This window comes from Oryctolagus cuniculus, chromosome 7 (genome assembly GCF_051225735.1).
Source record: "Oryctolagus cuniculus isolate XC-2025 breed Fujian yellow rabbit chromosome 7, ASM5122573v1, whole genome shotgun sequence".
Lineage (NCBI taxonomy): Eukaryota > Metazoa > Chordata > Mammalia > Lagomorpha > Leporidae > Oryctolagus > Oryctolagus cuniculus.
In genome coordinates this window covers 154,443,709-154,468,731 of record NC_142873.1, presented here as the reverse complement: position 1 = coordinate 154,468,731, position 25,023 = coordinate 154,443,709, and the positions used below count along the sequence as shown (strand labels likewise).

Sequence of the window (25,023 nt, the reverse complement as noted above, 5' to 3'; positions counted from 1 at the left end):
TCATAGACTTGCTGCCTTGAGCTGGTCTCTGCCGGCAAGCAAGCTCACACTAATGTGGGGTTTGCAGTGTGCACAGTGGCTCAGCTCCACCTCATGCGTGTCCAGAGCCATCTCTGAGGTGGGTACAGCCAAACGAACCGTTCTACACCCGGGCGCCAGCTCCCAGTCCAGACGGAGATCTGTGCATCCTGGCTGTTGTGATGCGTCCCCTAACTCCAACAGTATTCTCGTGGCTCCCTGTCTTCCTGACGGTGGCAGGAGTAGTAGTTCCTGATGGGTGAGTTCTATGACGTTCTAGGAACCACCCCTGGAGGTCCAGTTTAGCAAACATGCCTCAGCCCTTCCAGAAATTGTCTAAACATCCAGTTGTCTGTCCTCAATCCCCCTCTGCTGGAGACCACATGGGGAGGACCTGTGGTGATGGAGTGGTCTCTGCTTGGACTGTGTGGATGTCAGCATCCCGGCTATGTCACTGCACAGTAATTTTACAAGATGTTACCACCAGGGGAAACTGGGTAAAAGATACTGGGTGGCAGGGGGACACTCTTCACGCTACTCTTACACTGTCACATTTGTTCCACAATAAAAGTTTAAGTGAAGGGGCAGGACTTGTGGCACAGCAGATGAAGCTGCCGCTTAGGACACTTGTGTCCCATATGAAAGTGCCAGTTCGAGTCTCGGCTGCTCTGCTTCTGATCCAGTGTCCTGGGAAGCAAGGGGTGATGGCCCAAGTGCATGGGTCCCTGCCACCCAAGTGGGAGAGTTGAATGGAGTCCCTGGCTCCTAACTGCAGCCTGGAATAGCCCTGGCCATTGCAGGCCATTTGGGGAGTCAACCAGCAGATGGAAGACTTCTCTTTATCTCACTCCTTCAACTAGATGAAAATAAACATTTTTTAGATAAAAATACACCTGTAATAAATAAAAGAAAGCAAAAAAAGAAAATGTAACTGTTGAGGGGCCGGTGCTGTGGCACAGCAGGTTAAAGCCCTGGCCTGAAGCACCAGCATCCCATATGGGTGCCGGTTCTAGTCCTGGCTGCTCCTCTTCCAATCCAGCTCTCTGCTATGGCCTGGGATAGTGGTGGAAGATGGCCCAAGTCCTTGGGCCCCTGCACCTACATGGGAGACCTGGAGGAAGTTCCTGGCTCCTGGCTTCGGATCAGCGCAGCTCCGGCCGTTGCAGCCATCTGGGGAGTGAACCAGCGGATGGAAGACCTCTCTCTCTGTCTCTACCTCTCTCTCTAACTCTGTAACTCTCTTTCAAAATAAATGAAATAAATCTTAAAAAAAATGTAACTGTTGAATCTGGATAGTGGACAGAATGGAAACTGTTTCATTCCTTTTCTACCTTTGGGTAGTTTTTCAGAAATTTTAAAAAGTGTATGCCAAGGCAAGACTGTGGGGAAAGGAGAACCCTCATACACTGTTGGTGGAAGCCTGAATCAGTACAGCTACTATGGAAAACACTGGGGTGAGCCCCCAGAAAGTTAAAAATAGAACGACTCATGCGGCTGGTGCTGTGGCGTAGTAGGTAAAGCCGCCGCCTGCAGTGCTGGCATCCCATATGGGCACCGCTTCAAGTCCCGGCTGTTCCACTTCCGATCCAGCTCTCTGCTATGGCATGGGAAAGCAGTGGAAGATGGCCTGAGTGCTTAGGCCTCTGCACCTGCATGGGAGACCCGAAAGAAGCTCCTGGCTCCTGGCTTCGGATCAGCGCAGTGATCCAACCAATTGGGGAGTGAACCAGTGGGTGGAAGACCTCTCTCTCCCTCTCCCTCTCCCTCTCCCTCTCCCTCTCCCTCTCCCTCTCCCTCTCCCTCTCCGCGTAACACTGACTTTCAAATAAATAAATAAATATTTTTAAAAAAATAAAAATAGAAGGGCCCTGTTGTCCAGCAATCCGCTTCCAGATACGAATCCACAGGAAAGCAAACCAGTCTGCTGAAAGGACAGCTGTGCTCCCGGGTTCACGGCAGCGCCGTTCCCAGCCGCCGCGGTGTGGGAACCGTCTAAGTGTCTCTGTGTAGTAAATGTGTATTCCGGCCCAACGGGACACTTCAGGCACGGCGAGGATGAGACCCTGTCATCTGCAGCGACATGGACGGACCTGGAGGCTCCTGATGCTCGGTAGAATGAGCCAGGCGCAGGAAGACGAGTCCTGCGTGGTTTCCGTCCCAGGTAGAGGTCGAACCAGCTGAGCGCAGAGAAGCAGAGAGAACAGTGGCTGTCAGACATTGGGGGGAGGACCCGGGAGATGGGGAGAGATGGATTAATGGGTACAAAGTCACAGCCAAATAGGAGGAATGCGTCCTGATGTTCTAGTACCCTGAGGGGTGATTACAGTTAATAATAGTGTACTGTGGAATTCAAAATAGCCACGAGAGAGAATTTTGAGTGTTCTCATCACAAAGAAATAATGGGGCAGGTATTTGACTCCAGCTTCCTGCTAATGTACACCGTGGGAGGCAGTAGGTGACTGTGACTGCCCAAGTTCTTGGGCTCCAGCCACTCACAGGGGAGACCCGGGTCGAGTTTCCAGCTCCTGCCTTTGGCCTGGTTCAGCCCTGACGTGTGCATTTGGGGAGTGACCCAGAAGTGGGAGCTTTCTCTGTTGTCTGTCTCTGTCTCTCTGATTCTCAAAATTTTTTAGAATGTTTATTCATTTACTTATTAGAAAAAGAGAGAGAGAGAGAGAGAGAAAGAGAGAGAGAGAGAGATCTTCCATCTGCTGGTTCACTCCTGAAATGTTTGCAACAGCTGGAACTGGGCCGGACTAAAGCTAGGAGCTTCTTCCAGATCTCCCACGTGGGTGGCAGAGGCCCAAACACTTCTGACATCTTCCACTGCTTTTCCCAGGCCATATGGGATACTGGGCCCTCAAATAAAATTTTGTAAAAAACTAAAAAAAAAAAAAGTGAAAAATATTTGAGGTGATTGATGACTGAAATCTCTGGAGCAGACTGTTACAAATGAACTTCACACAGCAAAGATGTACAATTATTATCTATCAGTTTTTAAAAGTGGAAAAAAAGGTAGGAATGTTAAAACGTACCAAAAAAAGAAAACTAGAAAAAGTGGTTAAAAATAATGCACGCCCAGGATACCTGTGAAGAATTAAGAGACCCTTTCCAAAAGGCATAAAAGGAAATAGGCTCTGCTTAGAGTTAATGTGCTGTGTTTTTAATCCAACTTTTTTTTTTTTTTTTTTTTTGGCAGAGTGGACAGTGAGAGAGAGAGAGACAGAGAGAAAGGTCTTCCTTTGCCGTTGGTTCACCCTCCAATGGCCGCCGCGGCCGGTGTGCTGCGGCCGTCACACCGCGCTGATCCGAAGCCAGGAGCCAGGTGATTCTCCTGGTCTCCCATGGGGTGCAGGGCCCAAGCACCTGGGCCATCCTCCACTGCACTCCCGGGCCACAGCAGAGAGCTGGCCTGGAAGAGGGGCAACCGGGACAGAATCCGGTGCCCCGACCGGGACTAGAACCCGGTGTGCCGGCGCCGCAAGGCAGAGGATTAGCCTAGTGAGCCGCAGCGCCAGCCAATCCAACATTTTAAGACTATTGTAGGGGCCGGTATTGTGGGATAGTGGGTTAAGTTGCAGCCTACAATGCCAGCATCCCATGTGGGCGCCGTTCAAGTTCCGGCTGCTCCATTCTCAATCCAACTCCCTGCTAATAGACTGGGGAAAGCAACAGAAGATGGTCCAAGTACTTGTGCCCTTATACCAACATGGGAGACCCAGATGAAGCTCTTGGCTCCTGGTTTCAGACTATCCCAGGCCATTTGGGAGAATGAACCAGCGGATGACGGATCTTAGCTCTGTCTCTCCTTCTCTCTGTAACTCTTTCTAATAAATCAGTAAAACCTGTGTCATCAAATTGATAAGCTAAATCATATAAACTGACATCAGTTCAGCCTCAGCTCCTCAAGTTTCCAACTACAAAGTGATCAAGCCCTTAAACAACCACCCTTGTCAGGAAAGGGCAGGCTTAGGTTTGGTGAAGGGGCTGTGTCACTCTGGCAGCAGAGTGGAGGGAACAATGGAGGGGAGAAGCTTGGGGCTGGGGACCTGTAACATACGGAAGCGATGCTCCCAGCGAGAAACCAGCTCTACCATAATCATACACTCAGTCCGCACGTCTCCTAGCTCCTGGACCTGTTCCAGTCATCCAGCTGAAAGTCTTTCCTTTATTTATTTATTGACAGGCAGAGTGGACAGTGAGAGAGAGAGACAGAGAGAAAGGTCTTCCTTTTGCCATTGGTTCACCCTCCAATGGCCGCCGCGGCCAGTGTGCTGCGGCCGTCACACCGCGCTGATCCGAAGCCAGGAGCCAGGTGATTCTCCTGGTCTCCCATGGGGTGCAGGGCCCAAGCACCTGGGCCATCCTCCACTGCACTCCCGGGCCACAGCAGAGAGCTGGCCTGGAAGAGGGGCAACCGGGACAGAATCCGGTGCCCCGACCGGGACTAGAACCCGGTGTGCCGGCGCCGCAAGGCGGAGGATCAGCCTAGTGAGCCGTGGCACCGGCCTGAAAGTCTTTCCTTTTAAACTTATTTGAAAAGAAGAGAAACAGAGAGAGAGAGAGAGGACCCTCCCATCCGCTGGTTCACTGCCTCAAATGGTTGCAACTGCCAGGGTTGGACCAGGCTGAATCCAGAAGCTCAGAACTCCCTCCAGGTCTCCCACATGGGTGGCAGGGACCCAAGCACTTTGGCCATGTTCTGCTGCTTTCCTGACTCGTTCGTGGGAAGCTGGATTGAAAACAGAGCCGCTGGGACTTGAACCAGAGCTCTATTAGGGGATGCTGGTGACACAACTGGCAGCTTACCCAACTGTGCCACAACACTGAATACTAACCTGAATTCTTGGATTCCTTCTTCTACCTTACTCATCTTTTAAAGATTTATTTATTTGAAAGGCAGAGTGAGAGAGGAGGAGACACAGAGAGATGTTGGCTTGACCGTCTGTGCCACAATACCTGCCCCCATTTTCCCACCCAGAAGAATTTTCAAGCAAATCCCAGACATTCAGTCATTCCATTCCTATGTATTTAATACAGGAATCCAACCATCAAAAACTTGTCTTACATTTCCACAAAGCCCTGATTATGCCTAATGAAATTAAAAATTATTCTTTGGAATCATTTAAAATTCACTACTAATCAAATTTTCCTAATTGTCACCAAATGTCTTTTTACAATGCTTTGTTCAAATCAGGATCCAGAAAAGGTCATCCATCAGAGTCACAATGAGTGGGTGGGTTTTTGTTTTTTTTTGTTTTTTTTTTTGTTTTACATTTTATTTATTTGAAAGGCAGAGAGACAAAGAAAGAGACAGGGCGGGGGAGTGGGGTGGAGAAAGAGACAGAAAGATCCCATCAACTTGTTCATTCCCCAGATGCCTGCAGCCAGGGCTGAGCTGGACCAAAGCCAGGAGCTGGGAACTCCACCCAGGCCTCCCATGTGGGTGGCTGGAACCCAACTACTTGAGCCATCACTGTGGCCTCCCAAGGTGCACACTGGAATCAGGAGTGGAGCCTGGTCTTGAACCCAGACACTGCAACCTGTGATGCCAGCATTTCAGCCAGGCGTCTTAACCAGCTGCCACCCCATGTTTTTTAAATTGTCTCTTGATACTTTATCCCAGGAATCTCTTCTTGTTTTTCATTTGTTCCATGTTTTTGTCTGGCAGGAATGGGGTCATCCCGCAGAATGTCCTACATTCTAGATCTCTCCACTGTCATTTAACCAGCTCTCGTCCCCTGTAAATTACCTCTGGGGTTTGAGTAGATTCTGATGCAACTTTTTTGGTAAGAACACTTCTTGGGTGCTTCAAGGGCTTCTACTGAGTCACATCAGGACCCCCCGGGTGGGCTTGGGTGGCAGCAGGCCCATTTTTCCTTTGGAAAGTTCCCCATCAACCCCCCATGTAATGGCTTCTTCCTTTGAAGACCCCTGACTTTATCTGGGCCACTGATTTCCTTAGAGGTTGTAAAATGATGCATTTCTGATGCTATCATTCTTCCACACATATTAGCTGGAAACCTGTAAATAATTTTCCTGGGGCTAGTGTTGTGGCGCAGTGGGATGCCAGCACCCACCTTGGTCTGCGGGTCCCAGTCCTGGCTGCTCTGCTCCCCATCCAGGTTCCTGTTAATGAACCTTGGAAGGCAGCAGAAGGTAGGCCCATACTTGAGCCCCTGCACCCACATGGCTGACCAGGAGGAAGTTCCAGGCTCCTGGCTTTGACTTGGCCCAGGCCTGGCTGTTGCAGTCATTTGGGAAGTGAACCAACAGATAAAACATCTATCTCTCTTTGTCTCTCCCTCCCTGATACTCTGCTTTCCAAATAAATACATACATACATAAATCTTAAAAAAATAATTTTCACCCATCAAGTAGGCCATATGGTTACCTGGAAATATAGTTCACTGGGAAAGGCAGGACAGACTTCTTCTTTTTTTTTTTTTTCAAGATTTATTTATTTATTTGAAAGGCAGAGAGAAAGAGAGAGAGAGAATCTTTCATCTGCTGCTTCCCACCCAAAGGACCACAACATCCAAGGCTGGGCCAAGCCAAAGCCAGGAACTTTTTCCAGGTCTCCCAGTGGGTGCTTGGGCCGTCTTCCACTGCTTCCCCAGGCCACAGCAGAGAGCTGAATTGGAACAGGAGCAGCTGAGACTCGAACGGGCCCCATATGGGATGCTGGCACAGCAGGCTGGGGCTTTAACCCACTGGGCCACAGAGCCGGCCCCTCAGCTTCTCACCCTTGCTAACACTTGTCACTATCTGTCTCTTGGATGTTTATGTCCATTTAATCTGCGATTTTCAGGGTCAGGAGCTGGTGTCCTGATTACCTCTGGTGGTAGCCAATGAAGGTTCTCCCCATCTCCTTTTTAAAAAATAATTATTTTTATTCCTTTTAAAATATGTATTTATTTATTTGAGAGGCAGAGTTACAGACAGAGAGAGGGGAGAAACAGAGAGAGGGGTCTTCCATCTGCTGGTTCACTCCCCAAATGGCTGCAATGGCCAAGGCTGGGCCAGGCTGAAGCCAGGAGCCAGGAGCTTCTTTCGGGTCTCTCATGTGGGTGCAGGGGCCCAAGCACTTGGGCCACCTTCCACTGCTTTCCCTGGCCATTAGCAGAGAACTGAATCAGAAGAGGAGCAGGGGCTGGTGCTGTGGCATAGTGGGCTAAGCCTCCACCTTCGGTGCCAGCATCCCATTTGGTTGCTGGTTTGAGTCCAAATCCATTTCTCAATTATGCTTATGCAATGAAGTCACCATAAAAATCCAAAAGGACAGGGTTGGGAGAAGGTCAGGAAAGCTGAACACTAGAGGCTCCTGGAGAGGCATGGAAGCTCCACTTCCCCTCCTGTCCACCAGCTGGGGCATGTCCAGCTCCAGGGCCCATAAGGTCATTTCATCTGGCCAAAATTCAATGCATCTATAGCAGGCTAATTTTCAAGGCGATAATTTTGCATGGCCCATGAACGACGCCATGCGTATCCAGATGGCCCTTGGCAGAAAAGAGGTTCCCCACCCCCACACCTTGCCCTGTGCATCTCTTCATCTGTGCCCCTGGTACTAATATCCTTCATGACAAACTGGCCAGCAGAAAGCTCTCGCCCGAGTTCTGTGTGCCCTACAGCAAGCAGGGGCTGTGGAAGCCCCATCAGAAGCACAGGTAAAGCAACTGGAGCCTGCAGCTGTCGTCTGACGCGGGGACAGTGCTGGGGACGGAGCCCTCAGCCTGGGGATCCAGGTGGGTGGGGTCCGAGTTGAAATGAGCCGGGGGACGCCGGCCTGGCTGCCCACCGCTGAGTTGATTGCTTCTTGTGTCAGAAGGGATCTGTGTTGTGAGGGTGTCGTCCTGAGTCTCAGTTGCATGCTTTTCTAGATAAAACTTCCACAGCCAGCGATGGCGGTGGCGTCCTCACTTCACATCCTTCCCGCCTCTGCCCTCCCCACATGGCTCCCTAATCCAGCCTGGAAAGGTTTTCTGACTTAAGGAGTTGACATGAGCTCGCTCACATGACCCAGGGTAATCCCCTTCAACTCAAAGTCCCTCTTCTGTAATCACATCTGTCAGGCAAGGCCCCAGGCTCACAGATTCTGGGGATGAGGGTGTGGCATCCCTGGAGGACCACCGCTCCACCTGCCACACCTAGTTACTTCTCTATGGGAGAGACACCGCTTCTATGTAAGGGTGCCATGCCAACTTTCCCTTTGAAGCACTTCTCTTTTGCAGTAAAAACAGTTGACTTAAGGGACATGTTGGGTCAGTAGCATTCGTATGATTGTTAGATAGGAATCAAACACAAAAGCTGCAGACGTGGCCAAAGACAGATTTGGGAAACTGAGGGCTTCATGAGAAGGTTCTGGAAGTGTACATACCTATCTATCCCAAGCCAGGAAGCCACTGCTGACGCTGGAAGAAACTGTCTGGTAGGAGGCAGCCCTCCCAGGGCAGCGACAATAATCCTGTTGACATAACCATGTTGATCAAAGCAATCCCTCACTGCCCCAGGCCAGTTCCCGTGGCTCCTGGTGGAACTCAGCAAATCCGGATCTGGTTCCGGCAAATATAAAAGGTTTGGTCCCAGGGTGAGAGCGCTACATCCTAGAAGACTCGACCAGGGACTGCTTCCCTCCTGTCAGAGCTAGGCTGCTGCCGTGGCATCGACATGGCCCCCTCAGAAGACTCCAGGGACTGGAGAGCCAGCCTCAAAGACCCCAGCCTTGGGACACACTTAGAGACCAGCTCCGGTAAGAGGGGGCCGAGACTAGCTGGGGGCCGGGGGGGTGGGGGGAGGTGCTGCCTCAGGGCAGCCAGGAGTCTCAAGCCAGGGTGCGCCTTCTCCACCAGCACGCAAGCCCCCATCTGAGCCTGTGTCGCGCCTAACAGCACCAGGTGAAAGAACAGACGTGGCACTGCTCGGGGAAGCCCAGAGAGTCACTCTGTTAACAGCACAGGCTTTGCATTCAGGCAAATCTGCTCTGACCCTTGCTTCCTGGATAAACCCACACTGAGCTGGCCTCCAAGCTAGGGAGTGGGTTACACCAGCTGCACGGAGGGAAGATCCCCAGGGCCGAAGGCCATTGCTGATGGGATTGTCCCAGACTGGGGACAGCTTTGTGGGGGAGGGAATAGAGGCGTGGAGTTTCCTGATGGCTACCCACCCCCATGCAAGCTGAGCCTGTTTCTTCATTTTTTTTTTTAAAGATTTATTCATTTATTTGAAAGGCAGAAAGAGAGAGAGAGAGAGAGAGATTTCATCTGCCAGTTTACTCCCCGGTTCTCAGCAGCTGGGTCTGGGCCAGGCTGAAGCCAGGAGCCAGGAACTCCATCCAGTCTGCAGTTGGCAGAAACCTAAGCGCTTGGGCCGTCTTCTGCTGTCTTCCCAGGCGCACTAGCAGGGAGCTGGACCAGAAGCGGAGCAGCTGAGGCTTTAACCAGGAACTTCAATATGGGATGCAGGCTTCCCAGGGGGTGGCTTAACCCGCTGCTCCACAACGCCCACCTGAGTTTACTCACTAGTGAAAGGTGCAGGGCCACCCTCTCAGGTTGAGGGCCCATGGACCCACGGCACTGCCGTCCCCTGGGAGCTTATTAGAAATGCAGACTCTCGGGCCCCATCCTAGACCTGACTTCATGTACACAGTAAAGCAGAGAAGCTCTGGTGTGCTGGGCTCCATGCTCTTGGAAGACAGATGGCTGAGACGGGGAGGAGCCAGGAATTTTCTTTTCTTCTCTCTCTCTCTTTTTTTTTAGGAGGCAGAGACAGGGACATTTGAAAGAGATAGATGGACAGAGAAAAGTGAGAGTTCCCATACGCTGGTTCATTCCCCAGTTTCCCACAAGGACTGAGGCTGGGCCAGGGTAAAGTCCAGAGCTGAGGACTAAATCCAGATCGCCCATGTGGGTGGCAGGAATCCAACTGCTTGAGCCATCCCTTGTGCCAACCAGGGTGTGTGTACATTTTAGCGGGAAGCTGGAATCGGAAGTGGAGCAGGCTGTGGGACTCAGACACTCCATGGATGCGGGTTCCCAGACCAGCATCTTACCCACTAGACCAAGTGCCTGCCCTGAGAAGCCAGGATTTCTTTTTAAAGATTTATTTATTTGAAAGTCAGAATTACACAGAGAGAGGAGAGGCAGAGAGAGAGAGAGAGAGAGTCTTCCATCTGATGGTTCACTCCCCAACTGGCCGCAACGGCTGGAGCTGCACCAATCCAAAGCCAGGAGCCAAGAACTTCCTCTGGATCTTTCAAGTGGGTGCAGGGGCCCAAGCACTTGGGCCATCTTCTGCCTTCCCAGGCCACAGCAGAGAGCTGGACCGGAAGTGGAACAGCCAGGTCTCGAACCAGCGCCCATATGGGATGCTGGCGCTTCAGGCCAGGGCGTTAACTCTGCGCCACAGCGCCGGCCCCGAGAAGCCAGGATTTAAACTCAGGTCTCTGCAGTGCTGAATTTGAAAACACAACAAAACAGAAACAAAACTGGGGGTGCCGGCATTGTGGGCCAGTGGGTTAAGCTGATGTCTGCGATGCAGGCATCCTATATGGGTGCCACTTCCAATCCCGGGAAGGCTGCAGAGGATGGTTCAACTCTTTGGGTCTCTGCACCCACATGGGAGACCAGGATGGAGTTCCAGGATCCTGGCTTCAGCCTGGCCCAGCCCCACTGTTGCAGCCATTTTGGGAGTGAACCAGGAGATGGAAGATTTCTCTCTCTCTGTCTCTCCCTTTTTCTCTCTGTAACTCTGCCTTTAAAATGAATAAATAAATAAATACTTCAAGAAAAATATTTTTTATTTTTTCTTTTAGCTTGAAAGGCAGAGAGATTTTCTATCCACTAGTAGCTCACTCCTCAAATGCCCACAACAGCCAGAGTTAGGCCAGGCTGAAGTCCAGAGCTAAGAACTCACCCAGGTCTCCCACATGGTGGCACAAATCCACCACTTGAGGCCAATTCTGCTCCCTCCCAGGGAGCACATTAGCAGGAAGCTGGATGGGAAGCAGAGGAGCCAGGACTTGAACCGGGCACTCCGATGTGGAATGTGGGCTCCCAAGCAACAACTCCACAGCTGTGCCAAATGCCTGCCCCAAAACCTAGGCTCTTAAACCCCACTTGTCTTTCCGCCAACACTCAGTTTAACCCCATTGGATGAAGGACCAAATGGGTGACTGGAAACGTGTCCCTGGCTTGTGCCAACACCAATCTTTGTTCTTTTCTTTCCTTCCAGGCTGGAAGCCGGTGCGACCTCAGAAGGCCATCCCCAAGGCTCACCTGACCTTCCTCATCGACTGTGGCCTCGGAAAACAGCTCCCTCTGGCCACGCCTCCAGTGCCCCGCCGAGGCCCGAGGCCCCGACGAGGGCCTACAGCCCCACCAGTGAAGACCTACATCGTGTTCTGTGGGGGAAGCGAGCCTCGTGGGACTCAGTATTTGTCCCCGGGTTGGAGACCCGTTGCGCAGGCCAGGGACACCCTGCCACCCTGCAGAGGGGTTGAGGCCCCAGTTTCCTCCCCAGTCAGCCCATTCTGCCCTCAGGAGAGTCCAAAAGCCAAGGGGAGCCCCTCAAAGGCTGGGCCTGCCAGGTCTTCGACTTGGGGCACAGTCAAGGGCTCGCTCAAGGCCCTGTCTTCCTGTGTCTGCAGGCAGGCGGATTAGCGGGAAGGGCCAGGCCACGCGAGGGGGGCTGCCATTCTCAGGGCCCACCCTCGCTTCCCCAGTCAGGCCGGAGTCCTGTCCCTGAGCTGATGCCCACCAGAGCCACGAAAGGACCCTGGAGACAGCCTTCAGGGGTCCTGCTCCCGGTCTCCGCCAGGCTTTCTGCAGCGCCTCCTGCTGGCCAGAAACTAATCCATTCCTGCGGTCATCCTAACAGCAACCTCCCCATGCCAGGCCCTGCGTGGTGCCAGGGAAGATGCTTCAAGGTTCCCTTGGCAAAGGGAGAGCGGAGAGAATGTAACCGAATAAAGAAGATGAGTGTGAGCAGTGATGAACACGCTACAGGAACAAAGCAGACGCTGGCAGGGAACACGACTGGGGAAGCGCTTTTCTGAAACGGGGTCTGGGAAGGGCCCCTGTGAGTAGGAAGCAATTGAAGGATGACCTAAAAGATGAGGGGCAGGTGTTCAGGGCAGCAATCAAGATTCCATCTGGAGCCACCAGTTCAAGTCCCGGCTGCTCCACTTCCGATCCAGCTCTCTGCTATGGCCTGGGAAAGCAGTGCACCTGCATGGGAGACCCAGAAGAAGCTCCTGGCTCCTGGTTTCAGATCGGCCCAGCTCTGGCTGTTGTGGCCATTTCGGGAGTGAACCAGCGGATGGAGTACCCCCTCTCTGCCTTTCCTCTCTGTAACTCTGCTGCTCAAATAAATAAATAAATCTTTAAAAAAAAAAAAGTGCCTGGGCTTGGGTCCCTGCTCTGCTCCACATTCTAGCTTCCTGCTAACGTGCACCCTGGAGGGCAGTCGGGGACAACCCAAGTAGCCAGGTCCCTGCCACCCATGTGGGAGACCTGGATTGACTCTGGGCTCCTGGCTTCGTCCTGGCCTAGCCCCAGCTGTTGTGGGCATGTGGAGAGTGAGCCAGCAGAGGGAATGGGAAATCTCGTCGCTCTGTCTTTCAAATAAATAAAAATTTAATTAAAAAAATATGAGGGCCGGCGCCGCGGCTCACTAGGCTAATCCTCCGCCTTACGGCGCCGGCACACCGGGTTCTAGTCCCGGTCAGGGCGCCGGATTCTGTCCCGGTTGCCCCTCTTCCAGGCCAGCTCTCTGCTGTGGCCAGGGAGTGCAGTGGAGGATGGCCCGAGTACTTGGGCCCTGCACCCACATGGGAGACCAGGATAAGTACCTGGCTCCTGCCATCTGATCAGCGTGGTGTGGCGGCCATTGGAGGGTGAACCAACGGCAAAGGAAGACCTTTCTCTCTGTCTCTCTCTCTCTCTGTCCACTCTGCCTGTCAAAAAATAATTTTAAAAAATTTAAAAAAAAATGAGGAGAAGGAGCCAACCCTGCAAAAACTCACTCTTCCCAGGACCACCTGCTGGGCAGAGGCGGCCAGAGCAGATGGTCAGGATGCCCCGTGCACTGGGCAGGGGCATGTGTCGGCTGCTGTCGTCTTGGCTCACCATGCAAGCATGGAGGCTTCTGGGAGGGCACAGGATGCTGAACAGGGCAATCTGTGGGCGTGGCCGTGGTGGTCGTGAGGCTCAGGGAAGCTGGCACCCCAGAAGGCAGCCCAGCAGGGCCCTGGCATCCCAAGTGGGGAACAGTAGGAGCTGGCTTCTCCCAGGGTGGAGGGTGCTCAGGAAGGAAAGGGAGTACCAAGTTCCACATAATGGAACTAAGGGCAATTATTGAGCACCTATTGTATGCCAGGCTCACACTGTCCCCAGCAGATACAGAAAATCGAGGAGCGGGGGTTGGCCTAGCTCCTATGGGATGGTCATGTCCCTGAGCAAGAGTGGGTCGCTGGTGTGGGTGTGAGGGTGCGTGTAAGTCTGAGATGAACACCGCCGGGTGAAGCCCTAAGTCCACCTGGCCAGGGAAGTGTCTCAAGGCTCCCGGGCAAAAACTGCTGAGGGTTCCTCTACTCACTCAATGAATATTTTATAGATTCCTACAAAAATCTAGTGACCAAGATGCATTGCTCACTCTGTGCCAGAAAAATACCAGCCTCACTGGCTTCCTTTTGAAAAGAAGCCCTCCAGCTCCCGTGCCGGAGCAGGGGACAGGTGGGGGAGCCGGCACAGCAGGCCGAGTCTTCGGCCAGGCAAAGGGGAGTGCCGGTGTGACTTGAGCGGTGGTGATGGTATAATGTAGACAACACATGCCCGTCAGGAGAGCTGATGGAGCCCGCCCCTCTCCGTACCCCGGAGCATCCCTGCCCAAAGACAAGGCTGCCGAGCGAGCAAGCGGGACTTTCAAGGAAAAGGGAGGCCCATGGCTGCACATCCAACTTGGCAACAGCAGGTGTCGCTCCACCATCAGACTGGACGGCACTGGGTCCAAGGTGGGGACCTGCAGGCCTTGGAGCCCGAGTGGAGTTTCCACGGGACTCTGAGCATTTAAGCCAAACATCTACCCACGCACCATCTCAGAGTCTCACCACGGGGGTCCTGGCGAGGATTCAAGGGGCATCAGGCACTTGTCACCTGCTGGGTAAGGGAGCTGTCACTGCTACTCTTGGCCAGACATTATACGCATTACACCCATCCCTGACCCAGGAAGTGGGTACAAATTTTATGGCCATTTGATACAGACGGAACCTGAGGCACTGAGATAAAATCCTTTGCCCAAGGTCACTGAATACAAAGAGGCAGAACTCAGATCCACAGCACAGGCAGTGTGGCCGCACACACTGGCTGGGGCACCTGTGCTGGGCTCCGTGCACACTTGTCGAATGTGAGTGAAGGTAAAGGAATGCTTCCTAGGGACCCAGGCCAGGCAACGTGTGGGCAACGTGTGGTGACCGAGTGAGGTGAGGGCCCCTCACTGAGATGGGACTCACAGGTGGAGGAGCGAGTGGGGACATCGGAGGTGACAGGGTCACAAAGGGACATGCATGGGTGAGGTCCCCTGGGACACATGGGGAAGAGGCTGGCAGGTGGTGGCCCACCCCCTACGGAGCTCTGGTCAGAGACTGAGGCTGGGGAAGAAGCAGCCTTCAGCAGAGAGGCTGACGACAAGGGACGGCGGGGAGAGATCAGGGAGCAAGTCCAAGGTTTAGGGGGTGTGAGCACATGTGGGGGAAGCAAGAGTGTCTCCAGTTCACTGACCGACCGGGGCTGGTGCGCCTTCCCTGCCTTTGAGCTGTCTTACAACTCTGTGTGTTGTGAATAACGGGTGGGGCTTCAACAAGCAGACCCTGTTCTGTCTGTCAGGCGTCCAGCAGCACCTGTATCTCACTTCCACATTCGTTTCCATATTGCTTAACCGACAAGCACGTCTGCTTTGAACTGCTTGTGACATCTTTTTTTTTTTTTTTAAGTTTTCTTTTTTTATTTATTTGAAAGGCAGAATTACAGAAAGTGAGAGGGGGAGACACACACACACACACACACAGATCCTCCATCTACTGGTTCACTCCCCAAATGGCCGCAATGGCTGGGGCTGAGCCAGGAGCTTCTTCTGGGTCTCCCATGTGGGTGCAGGGGCTCAAGCACTTGAGCCATCTTCCACTGCTTTCCCAGGTGCATTAGCAGAGAGCTGGATGGGAAGTGGAGCAGCCGGGACTCGAACCGGCGCCCATATCAGATGATGCTTGTTAAATTTTACCAGTTCTCTTATTCACTGTGTGCTAAGTAAAACCTTTAATGGAAATGTTAAATGGTATCACCACTTGAGAACACAGTCTGGCAGTCCCTCAAACACACACACAGACCCAGTGTACCACGTGACCCAGCAAGGCCTCTCTTGAGTACAGACCAAAGTGAACGGAAAACCTGTGCACGAGCAAATCTGTGCATGAAATGGGGTGGGTTTCTGGCCGTCACGGAGGATGCCTGGGTCTGAGTCCCAGCTTCCTGCCCATGTACACATTGGGAGACGGTCAAGTACTTGGCTCTCTGCCTCCCATGGGGGAGACCTGGGAGGAGTTCCCAGTTCTTGTCTTTGACCTGGCCCAGCCTTGGCTGTTGTGAGAATCTGGGGGATAAACCAGCACGTGGGAGATTTCTCTGTCTGCCTGCCTTTCAGATAAATTTTAAAAATTTAAGAATCTGTATATCACAGTGTATTCACAATAGCAAAACAGAAATAGCCCCAAAGCCCATCAACTCAAGAGTGAGTAAGCAAGTTGTGGTCTGTTCATACAAGGAGATATTACTCAGTCTTACAAAGGAATGCATTACTGGTCGTGCTAGAATGCGGTTGAATCTCAGAAGTTTTGTACTGAGTGAAGACGTCGGGTGCACCAGGTCACATAGCCTGACTTCACTGCGCTGGATATGGACTGGTTTAATCCAGACAGCAGATTCCTGGGGGCCCACAGCTGGCTCAAGAGGGGAGGAGAGGGGAGTGATTGATTAACAGGCATGATCCCCCTCAAGCTTCATGTGTTGGGAAATAAATCTCCATATTGACATATTGATGATGTTTGGAGGTGGAGCCTTTGGGAGATAATCATGATAAGATGAGGTCATGGGGGTGAGGCCCCCAGGATGGTGGTAGTTTTTTTTTTTTTTTTTTTAAGACTTATTTATTTGAAAGTCAGAGTTACATAGAGAGAGGCAGAGGCAGAGAGAGAGTGAAGTCTTCCATCTGCTGGTTCACTCCCCAATTGGCCACAATGGCAGGAGCTGCGCCGATCTGAAGCCAGGAGCCAAGAGCTTCTTCTGGGTCTCCCACACAGGTGCAGGGGCCCAAGGCCTTAGGCCATCTTCTACTGCTTTCCCAGGCCATAGCAGAGAGCTGGATCGGGAGTGGAGCAGCCGGGTCTCGAACCAGCACTCATATGGGATGCCCGCACTGCAGGTGGTAGCTTAAACCACTATGCCACAGCACTGACCTGTGTTAGTGGTTTTATAGGCTGAGGAAGCCCTCATTAGGTGCCGAGAGAGGCCAGCACCCTGCGTCTGCACTTCCCAGCCTCCAGATCTGTAAGCCAGATAAACTTCAGACTTTAAGAGTTACCTGGTCCTGGGCTGGCGCTGTGGCCTGGGAAGGCAGTGGAGGATGGCCCAGGTCCTTGGGTCTCTGCATCCGCATGGGAGAACAGGGCTCGTCAGACCTCAGAGCTGAACTGACCACACGAGAGGGACTCGGGGAGCAACTGCGGAGGAGGGAGTCCAGCGGCAGGTGCAAGGCCTGTATGAGGCGGTGAGTGAAAGCGTGAGGTACGGGAGCGGGAGGCTAGGCTGGCAGCCTTGCTGAACTCAGACCCCCGGCCTCGGGGCCTTGTAACACCTGGGACATGCGAGGGGCTGCAGAACTGAGTGAGCAGGAAGAAAGGGAGGAAGAGAGAGGAGGAAGGGAGGAGTGGCAGGCCCCACAGCCCTGCGCTCTCTTCTCGGACACCCGGTGACCCAACCCCTTCCCAGAGCCCCCAGACTGCCCCCAAAGGCTGTCGTTGGACTGAGGGCCCCAGAGCCTGGGCTTGGCTCCTGCTGGCTGCTCGATCTTGAAGCCGGACTGTGTTGACTGTCAACAGCCTTCCGCCGCAGACTCAACTCCCCGTGCCCCACAGGACTCTCTCTTGCCTGGGAGCAGAGCTGGGTGAGCTTGGCCTTGTCCACCCACAACAGCCGGAACAAGAGCTGGGCATTTACAGAGCCTACACTGAACACAGCTCTGCTTCCCCGGGCAGCCCTGACCCCTGTCGGTGAGGACACCAGGGCTTCCTGAGGCGTCCAGCCCCCACTCCAGGGCCCAGACAGGATCCTCTGCAAGGGGGAGGGAGCCCTTACGCTTAACTTTTCTTGGAGAGAAGCCCAGGTGCCAGGAGCAGCTCTTCTGCCCCTCCAGCCCAAATGGAGGTCTTGCTGGGGCCAGGGACAGGGTGAGTGAAGCTGACGACCTAAAGGAAATCGCACCTGCCTGGCACACGCAAGCTATGGTCAGCTAGCAGGTGCTGAACTCACTGAATGAACCAACTCCCCAACACCATTTTACAGAGAGGCCACGTGACGCACAGAGAGGTTAAGTTACTTGTTCAGAATCACACAGCTCAGACACAGCAGAGTCAAGATTGGATCCAAGGTGGCCGGGCTCCGGGGTCTGCCACTGCCCCTCCACTGTTACATGAGGCTTGTTGGCTTGGCTTTTAAAATCCTCTCGGCCCTTCCTTAGCTGCTTTCCCATGCCAGGAGGGACTGAAAAGGTATTGTCCAAATACAGAACAGGTACCCATGCAGCCTGAGGAGCTGATTGCATGATGGGGGCAGGGGCATGGAGGGTTGGGGGTTGGCCTAGGGGAGGAGCCCTAGCTTGAGGCTCTGGAGGTCTGGGGTCTTCATCCTTGAGGAGGAGGTGGGGGAAGCCTGTACAGGTGAGAGAGCCTCCAGGGTCCTCTGTGCCCCCCAGGGCCCCCAGCACCTGCTAACCTGGCTCTCCCACAGGTCTCCAGCCCCAAAGGTTTCACTCATTTAAATTTCCCTGGCTCCTGGCCACCTCCAAAACTACAGGATCCCTCTTCCTTGTGTGTGGGGGTGGTGTGCTGCCTTAGCTCCCCGGGCAGGAGACTGAGCTGGGCTTACATGGACATGGGTTCAAATCCCAGCCCCGCCACTTCCGAGCAGGGTGGCCTTGGGCCAATTGCTCGCCCTCTCTGAACCTCCACGGCCTCGTCTGGTCAGTGATGACAGCAGCGCCTACCGGGCAGAGCTGTGGTGAGGACGCGCAGGGTGCCTGGCACACGCTGGGCACAGTGAATGGGGCCCTTAAGACTCCCGCTTCCCAGGCTGGGGGCGGCGCAGGCCCTTCTGCCAAGCCTAATTTTAGCCTCAAAGGAGTGGGGGCGCCAGGAGACAAAGCGCGCGGCGCCCGGCCCGGCGCCCATGGGCGGAGCCGATGACAGGCAGGCGGCAGCGTCCCGGCGGCGGGGTCACCTTGGCCCGAGTGGCGGCCGGCCGAGGGCTCCCTTGAACATACGTGCCGGGTTCCTAGCGGCCGCGCGGTCCCCTGTGCAGCGTTTATCACCTCCCCCACTGCGGGCTGGGGAGGAGGCTGCTGGGGCCGGGGTGGGGGCACTGGGAGCCTCCCCTTCCCAGCCCGCCTCAATGGGGTCGGGATGCCAAGGTGAGCCTGACCCGGGGTGAAGGAGGTGGGGGGAGACGCTCGCCTGCTCCTCCCGGTCCCGCGCCGATGAGTGTTGGGGCTGCAAATAGCCGGTGGAATCGGTGAGTCACGGAGGCTGGAAATACTGCACCCCCTCGCCCCCACCCTGGGCTGCGGCTGGGCCCCGGGAGAGCGCCTGGCTCTCGGATTTCAGCAGTGCCGGGGGTGTCTGGGCCTGAGCCCTCCAGAGATACCCCCCCAGGATCCCTGGAGCAACTAGCACCCCCTCCCCTGCAGCCCTAGGTCCCAGCCGACTGACTGCACCCCGGGGTGCGGCGCTCAGCTTCCCTGGGCCTCGGAGCCCCCATCCTATACAAGAAGCATTTCCAGAGAAGGACCTGGTGCAGCCCGCCTGCCTGTGCCGCCCTCCACCCGGCACCCAGTAGCCAATCAATGTCTCTGGAGCTTGAAAGAATGAGAAGGAAGTGCAGGCCGGTGGACGAGAGGGCACTGCAGGGTTTCTCGCCCATGTGGCCCTGGGATTCCTGCCCAGGAGGGTCAGGGGAGCCAACAGAGAAGACCAAGGCATATCTGGACTCTGTGAGTGCTTAGCTGGACCTGGAGCCCCCCCCAACCCCCCCAGATCCCAAGGAAGGAGTGGCTGTTTCTCCTGGGGTTTCCCTGCCCCAAGCTGAGAGTCAGGGGAGAGCTCCAGGAGTCTGGGAGACTGTCTTTTATTGTGTGCACAGGTGACAGCGCATTCTTCTCCCTTCCCCCACCCCGTTCCCCTCCTCCCAGGACCCCAGAATGGCCAGAGGGAGAGATGTGGAGGGCAGAGCCTGGCCCTGCCACTTGTCCTGGGGACCCCGGCCAACTGTGAGATGCCCCTACCCCTCACCCTGCATCTGTACGTGGGAGACTGAGCCATAGTCACTAGGGACAGCCAGGGCTCTGCAGAGAAGACTGACCTAGATTGAGGGCCGGGGGGAACTCGGCTGGGACGCTTCATCCCCCAGCAGGGCCGTATGGGGCAGAGGGAGGGGAGGTCACTCCTCAGTGCACAGAGGCAGGGGTGTGGACAGCTGGCATCCTGGGTCCAGCTCCAACCTTCAGTGACAAAGCTGGCACTTAACGCTCAAGACCCAGTGTCCCCACTGATGAGAGCAGACATCGTAAGTCTGCTTGTAGAATGTTCTGATTTGACCTTGACCGATGGTAATGCTAGTGTCTGGAGGGCAGCAGTAGGTGTGTGATAGATACACTAAACCTACAGATCAGGAAGGGAAAAGGATGGGGCGGTGGCGGCCCAGAGAGAAGCAGCGATCCAATCTTGAGGCCCCAAAGCCCCGTCCTGGGCTTATTCCCACCGCTGCTGGGAGATCCTGTCTGCAGTGGGAGCAGCCCCAGGAGCCCTGGCCTGTGGGCAGAAGAAGAGGGACCCAACCTCGCCCCCACCTCTCCCGGAGACATGACAGGTAGCCAACAGCCGGAGTCTTGCCCATTTTATCAAGAACCAGCTGTACCAAGAAAAGCCCAACTATGTGTAGGTACAGCATGGCCCTGCCCTGGCGCAGCTGGCTGGCTGGGGGCACAGGGCGACGGGCAGCCTGCCAGCGGGTCTGGGGCTTAGAGAATGGCCGAAGTGGGGTGTAAGGTCAGAGTTGGATTCTCCTCCTGGCCTCTCTGAGCAGTCTCGCTTAGATAGGTGTCTCTGTCCGTGACCTTCCGTCTGCCTCTTCTGCTCCCCTTGGCCGGGGGGGGGGGGTCCCTGGTCACCAGTCCCCCTGCCCCTGCCCTGCAGAGACTCCACAGGTCAAAGGATTTGTCTGTCCTGCAGATCGCCGGCCGAGAAGCTCTGCTTGGCCCCAACCCTCTTCCTCAAAGTAGCTTCTCTGAGACTCCCTTTGTCTACCCCAACCCCTCTGCCCTGGACTAAGTGCGAGAGGCCATATCTGGGATCTGAGAGCCCTAAGTGAGGCAGAGTGGAGGGCCCTGGCTTGGGGCTGACCCACCTGGGGTCTGGGGTGTTGGAGGCCAGAGAGCCTGGGCCGAGATGTCCTGGGGGCTTCGTTGAGGGGTCAGGAGGGCGTCACAGCTGGCAAGGCAGTGGGGAAGGAGCAGGGAGGAGGGATGGAGCTAGGGAGCCCGTCAGATTTTGATCTCTGTCCGGAAGGTCTGCTGGACGTGCTCTGTGTGCGGGTGGCGCCGGGCCCGGATGGTCAGGCTGCCGTCCTCCCGCAGGGCCGAGGTTACCGACGTCGGGTCCACGTCCTCCGGCAGCTGGCACTTGTGAGCGAAGGTGTTCATGACGGTGCCATCAGCTGCCAGCTGGGGAAGGGGGGACAGGTCAGGGGGCTGCTCTGACTCCCCCGGCTCGTGTCAAGCCACAGCCCCTTTCTCCCCATTCTAACCCCGAGAGGGCTCCCGCGTGCAGATGGCCTCTGCTGGGAGGTGCAGAGGGGTGATCATAGGTGAACCATGGGCTCCCAGAGATGAGCAAGGGACTCAGTTTGAGCTGAGTCTGAGGGCGGGTGGGGGCTCCCAAGCCACACAAGAAGCGATGGTGCAGGAGACAGCCGTGCCCTCTTGGATGCCCAGACACACTGGGTGTCCATCCCTGGGCCAGACCGGCAGCCCCTCCCACACAGTCCAGCCAGCACATGGTGTCCAGAGGAGACTGGACGGTTGAGTCATTGTCACGGTGGTGGGGGCTGGTACGTGCTGCCTCTGGTCCTGGGGCCCACAGTCCTCAGCATCCCTGGCACGCACTGGGGGCAGAGGCCAGGCCCTGGGGAATCCAGGGATGCTTGGGTGGACCTGTGCTCTCAGGGGCAGCCATGGCTGCAGCCACCTGGGCCAGCACCCTTGTCAGGCCTGGCCGTGTTCTCCTCTAGGGTGGAGGCCCAGTGTGTCCTTCCTGGGAGCTCAGCAATGAGTTCGTGGTGCCTGGGTGCAAGAGTATGTGGTTTGGTGTGTATGTGACCCTGAACTGCAGGCTCCTGCCCAGCCTGGCTCCCAATCTGGGGGCCCAGGATGGCTGAGGGCTTGAGGTGGGGCCTGTGGGGGACTCCTCCTGCTGTTGACAGGTGAGTCCCCACCTACCCACACGCCCACTGGCCTGTCCCACTCCACAGCACCACCTCCCAGCTTCCTGCCCCAGCCCCCATGCCCCTCTGCTCCCATCCCCCTCCCCTCCCCATTCTCCAGGTTCCCTCTACTGCCTAGGACTCCTAACTCTGGACCCTGGTGGCAGAGAATGGCAGTAAGGGTGATGGCCCTTGGGCTCTAGGGAACAAGGTCTCCAGTCTGCCCCCAGGGAGTTGAGTGGGGCGGGACCCTGGTCAGCATCTGGGGTCCCAGGAAGGGACACTGCGGACAAAGGGCGAAGGAGTGGGCTCCCAGGGTGGGTGGGGCCAGGCTCACCTTCTCTGCCCGCACCTCGATGTGGTTGTTGGAGGTAGTGACAATGATGTCTTCTGGTGAGAAGTCCCTCACGTCCACTGCAAACTCATAGGCGTCTCCGAGGGTCTTGATGTTGCCCTGCCCCCCGGGGCGGGCTGTGGGGAAGGTGGCCGTGAGCTGGGCATGGGCAGGGCAAGCATCCGGAACGGAGCCGACCTCCTCCTCAGCTGTTGCTCCTGTGTCCCTCCTTCCCCCCCTCGCAGGCCACCTTTGCCATGGTGGGATGGGGCCTCACCCCACACACGTGCGGGCTGCATGGAGGGTCTCAGCCATCCCTGGCTGCCTGGAGACAGGGTATACCTCCTGTCCCCCCGCCCAACCCCTCCAGGGCTCCAGCTGGGATCGGTCCATCAGGAGCGTGGCTCACTCCTGGGGCCACAACCATGCCTTGCAAGCCCACCTGGTCTCACAGCCATGTCTGTCTGTGGCCCCCAGGCTGTGCAGGTGGGCAGCCACAGTGCATTTTGGTGGTGTCCTGGAGCAGATGTCGCTACCGCATGCACTCCCACCCCTCCAGAGCCCTGAGCACTTGCCTGGGAAGGACAGGGCCTCCGAGTGGGGCCGCATGAAGGTGCCGAAATCCTCGGAAAACATGCTCAAGGCCTTCTCCATGGGTGGGTCCTGGACCGGGAGGGCGCGGGAGGCCGCAGATGAAGATGAGGAAGAGGAGGAGGAGGAAGAGGAGTGGAAACTTCTCTCCGCTCTGAAGGAGGAGGAGGTCCTGTGGCTCATCCACGGGCGGCGCTGGCCCTGTCCAGGCGGGCAGGGGCTCACAGGAGAGGCGTGTGGGTGCAGGCCTCCAGCGGAGCGTGCTGGGCCCTGGCTGCTGGCGCTTTATAAGGCCTGGCTGCCCCTGGGCTCCCGGCCAGCCCCTTGTCTCTCAGCTAAATTTAGGCCTCTCCGTAGCCCGAGGGGGCTGGAAATCTTCTCCCGTGAGCCGGCCCTGCTGACAGCCCAGCACACGCAGGCTGCAGGCCGGAGGGCTGAGCTCACAGCCTGGCATTCCAGGCCCATTGCTGCAGCTCCAGAGGCCTCGGCGCTGCAGGGCTGGGGGTGGGGTGGCGGTGGACGCCGTCCCTTTGCCACCCAGACCCCCGTGTCTGCCCCAAGACCTTGGGGGTCTGGTGTTCCTTGTGTCTTCTGTCTCCACTGAGCCTGGGGCTCCTTGAGGACAGGGGTGGGTGGCAGACCCCTGTGGGACTGCTCTGTGCAGTGAGGGGCCCCTGTCCTCAAGGCCACTGATGTCCACACCCCATCCCTGAGTAGAGGCTCACATGGCTCCCAAGGCGGGGGTAGAATGTGCAGCCCCCTTGCCAGCTCCCACGGGGACCCTGATTCCATCCCCTCCCCCCAATACAGACACACTTGGATCCTTTAGGGGAACAAGAGGAGAAAGCTGGCAGCTTGAGGCAGGGCTGGGGATTGGGCTGAGATCGGGCTGGGGCAGACTACTGGACTACTGGACTTGGTGAAGGGCTGGAAGGTCGTGTCCCACCCACTGCCGGCTCCACCCTGGGCGCAGAGGAGCTGCCTGGACCGGTGGTCAGCGTGATTCCCATTGGCGTGAAGGAGAGTTCTGGAAGGTGAATGTTCCAGCTCTGACTTCCGGGGTTCCTTCTGGACATAACTCCTGGCCATGAGCTGCCCAGCACGGCCCCGCTGATGGCTACACAGATCAGGGGAGGGGGTGTTAAACTCTGTTTATGAGCAGGACCTCAGCAGAAGGGAGGGGCTTGCCACGCAGCGGCAGAGCCAGGGTTCAACCCCAGATGTGTCTGATCCAGATCCCTTTCAGATTCCTGGTCACTTGACCTTTGGTGTGTGGAGACAGTCTGGCTGGGAGGAGCCCAGGACGCCCTTGTCTGTCCACCCAGTGCTCAGTGAACCCCGGGCCCGACAACCTTCCAGACGGGGGCAGAAGCTGGGGGAAGCCCTTCTGGGAGGTGGGCCTCTCTCTGCTCAGGTGGCAGTGTGTGGCCCCTCCCTTCCTTGCTTCCCAGCTCAGCTCATGCCACCCACCTTCACCGTGAGGCTTCTCTGCTGGCTCCAGCCCACACGGGGGCCTCATCCATATGCCCACAACGCAGACGGTCAGCGCCCACCACCAGGGGCAGCAGTGTGCCCAGGTCCCCTGTGTTCTAGGATGGCCCCCTCCCCTCCCCAACTGACATTATTCCCCTGGGCAGGGGTGCACCTGTTTGCCCAATAGGCTTCGTTTGGATAGCTTTTCTCCTCTGATTCCCACAAGCCCAGTCCCTGGGGGACTGCACTGAGGGGAAGTGGGAAAGAGCACAGGTGGGGACAAGGGGCAAGAGGGGGTTCTAGCAGGGCTGCTGGGAAGTCATCAGCCCTCAGGTCAGAGGAAGAGGGTGGGGGCGGGTGGGGGGCCCAGAGGGCCTCCAGGGACACGGGAGCCAGCAGCTAAATGCAGACACACGGTCACGGTGCCGAGGGCCTGAGTCACTGCTCCTGGATGCCTGATCCCTTCCCCACCCCGCCCACCGTGCCCCTCCCCCTCCCCCTGTCCCGGAGGCGTCACCCACACAAATGCTGTGTCCTCTGGCTCTAGGGGTCAGGTGGGACTTGGAAAGGTCATCTAGGTCAACCCCCGTCTCCGGGCATGTGTCTCCCTTCAGATCACAGGGCTAAAAGGCCTTGAATCCCACCTGCTGGAACCACCTCATCTCCCAGGGGAGCTTCAGCCAAGCACAGACTCTGCCCTCTGCACCCAGGCTTCTGATGTGGGTCTCGGGAAGTGAGCAGGAACCTGCTCCCCTGTGCCCCTGCACAGCCAGCCCCGAGGCCAGTGTGTGCAAACCACTTCAGAGCCCC

At 56.0% G+C, this 25,023-nt stretch overlaps 2 protein-coding genes across 2 annotated transcripts; one reads left to right on the top strand and one right to left on the bottom strand.

The window, feature by feature from the left end:
* The first annotated feature begins 8,530 nt into the window (after positions 1 to 8,530).
* Positions 8,531 to 20,138, top strand: SRARP (steroid receptor associated and regulated protein). Its single transcript, XM_008249754.5, has 2 exons — positions 8,531 to 8,767; positions 11,248 to 20,138. Exons 1-2 carry the CDS (start codon positions 8,686 to 8,688, stop codon positions 11,673 to 11,675), a joined length of 510 nt encoding a protein of 169 aa, XP_008247976.3. The 5' UTR covers positions 8,531 to 8,685; the 3' UTR covers positions 11,676 to 20,138.
* HSPB7 (heat shock protein family B (small) member 7) lies at positions 19,448 to 23,185 on the bottom strand. The gene is made up of 3 exons (XM_008249753.5): positions 22,725 to 23,185; positions 22,153 to 22,286; positions 19,448 to 21,057 (listed from the first exon to the last, which is right to left on the bottom strand). The coding sequence occupies exons 1-3, from the start codon at positions 22,921 to 22,923 to the stop codon at positions 20,878 to 20,880; spliced, it is 513 nt and encodes a 170-aa protein (XP_008247975.1). The 5' UTR covers positions 22,924 to 23,185; the 3' UTR covers positions 19,448 to 20,877.
* Between the last annotated feature and the right edge of the window lie 1,838 nt (positions 23,186 to 25,023).

Excerpts from the sequence above, each read along its gene's own strand:
- HSPB7 (XM_008249753.5), bottom strand. The coding sequence starts at position 22,923 with ATGAGCCACAGGACCTCCTCCTCCTTCAGAGCGGAGAGAAGTTTCCAC. Across the intron at positions 22,287-22,724 it reads GGAGGCCCTGTCCTTCCCAG|CCCGCCCCGGGGGGCAGGGC; the intron begins GCAAGTGCTCAG and ends CCTTCCCCACAG. Across the intron at positions 21,058-22,152 it reads TCGAGGTGCGGGCAGAGAAG|CTGGCAGCTGATGGCACCGT; the intron begins GTGAGCCTGGCC and ends CCCCTTCCCCAG.
- SRARP (XM_008249754.5), top strand. The coding sequence starts at position 8,686 with ATGGCCCCCTCAGAAGACTCCAGGGACTGGAGAGCCAGCCTCAAAGAC. Across the intron at positions 8,768-11,247 it reads ACACTTAGAGACCAGCTCCG|GCTGGAAGCCGGTGCGACCT; the intron begins GTAAGAGGGGGC and ends CTTTCCTTCCAG.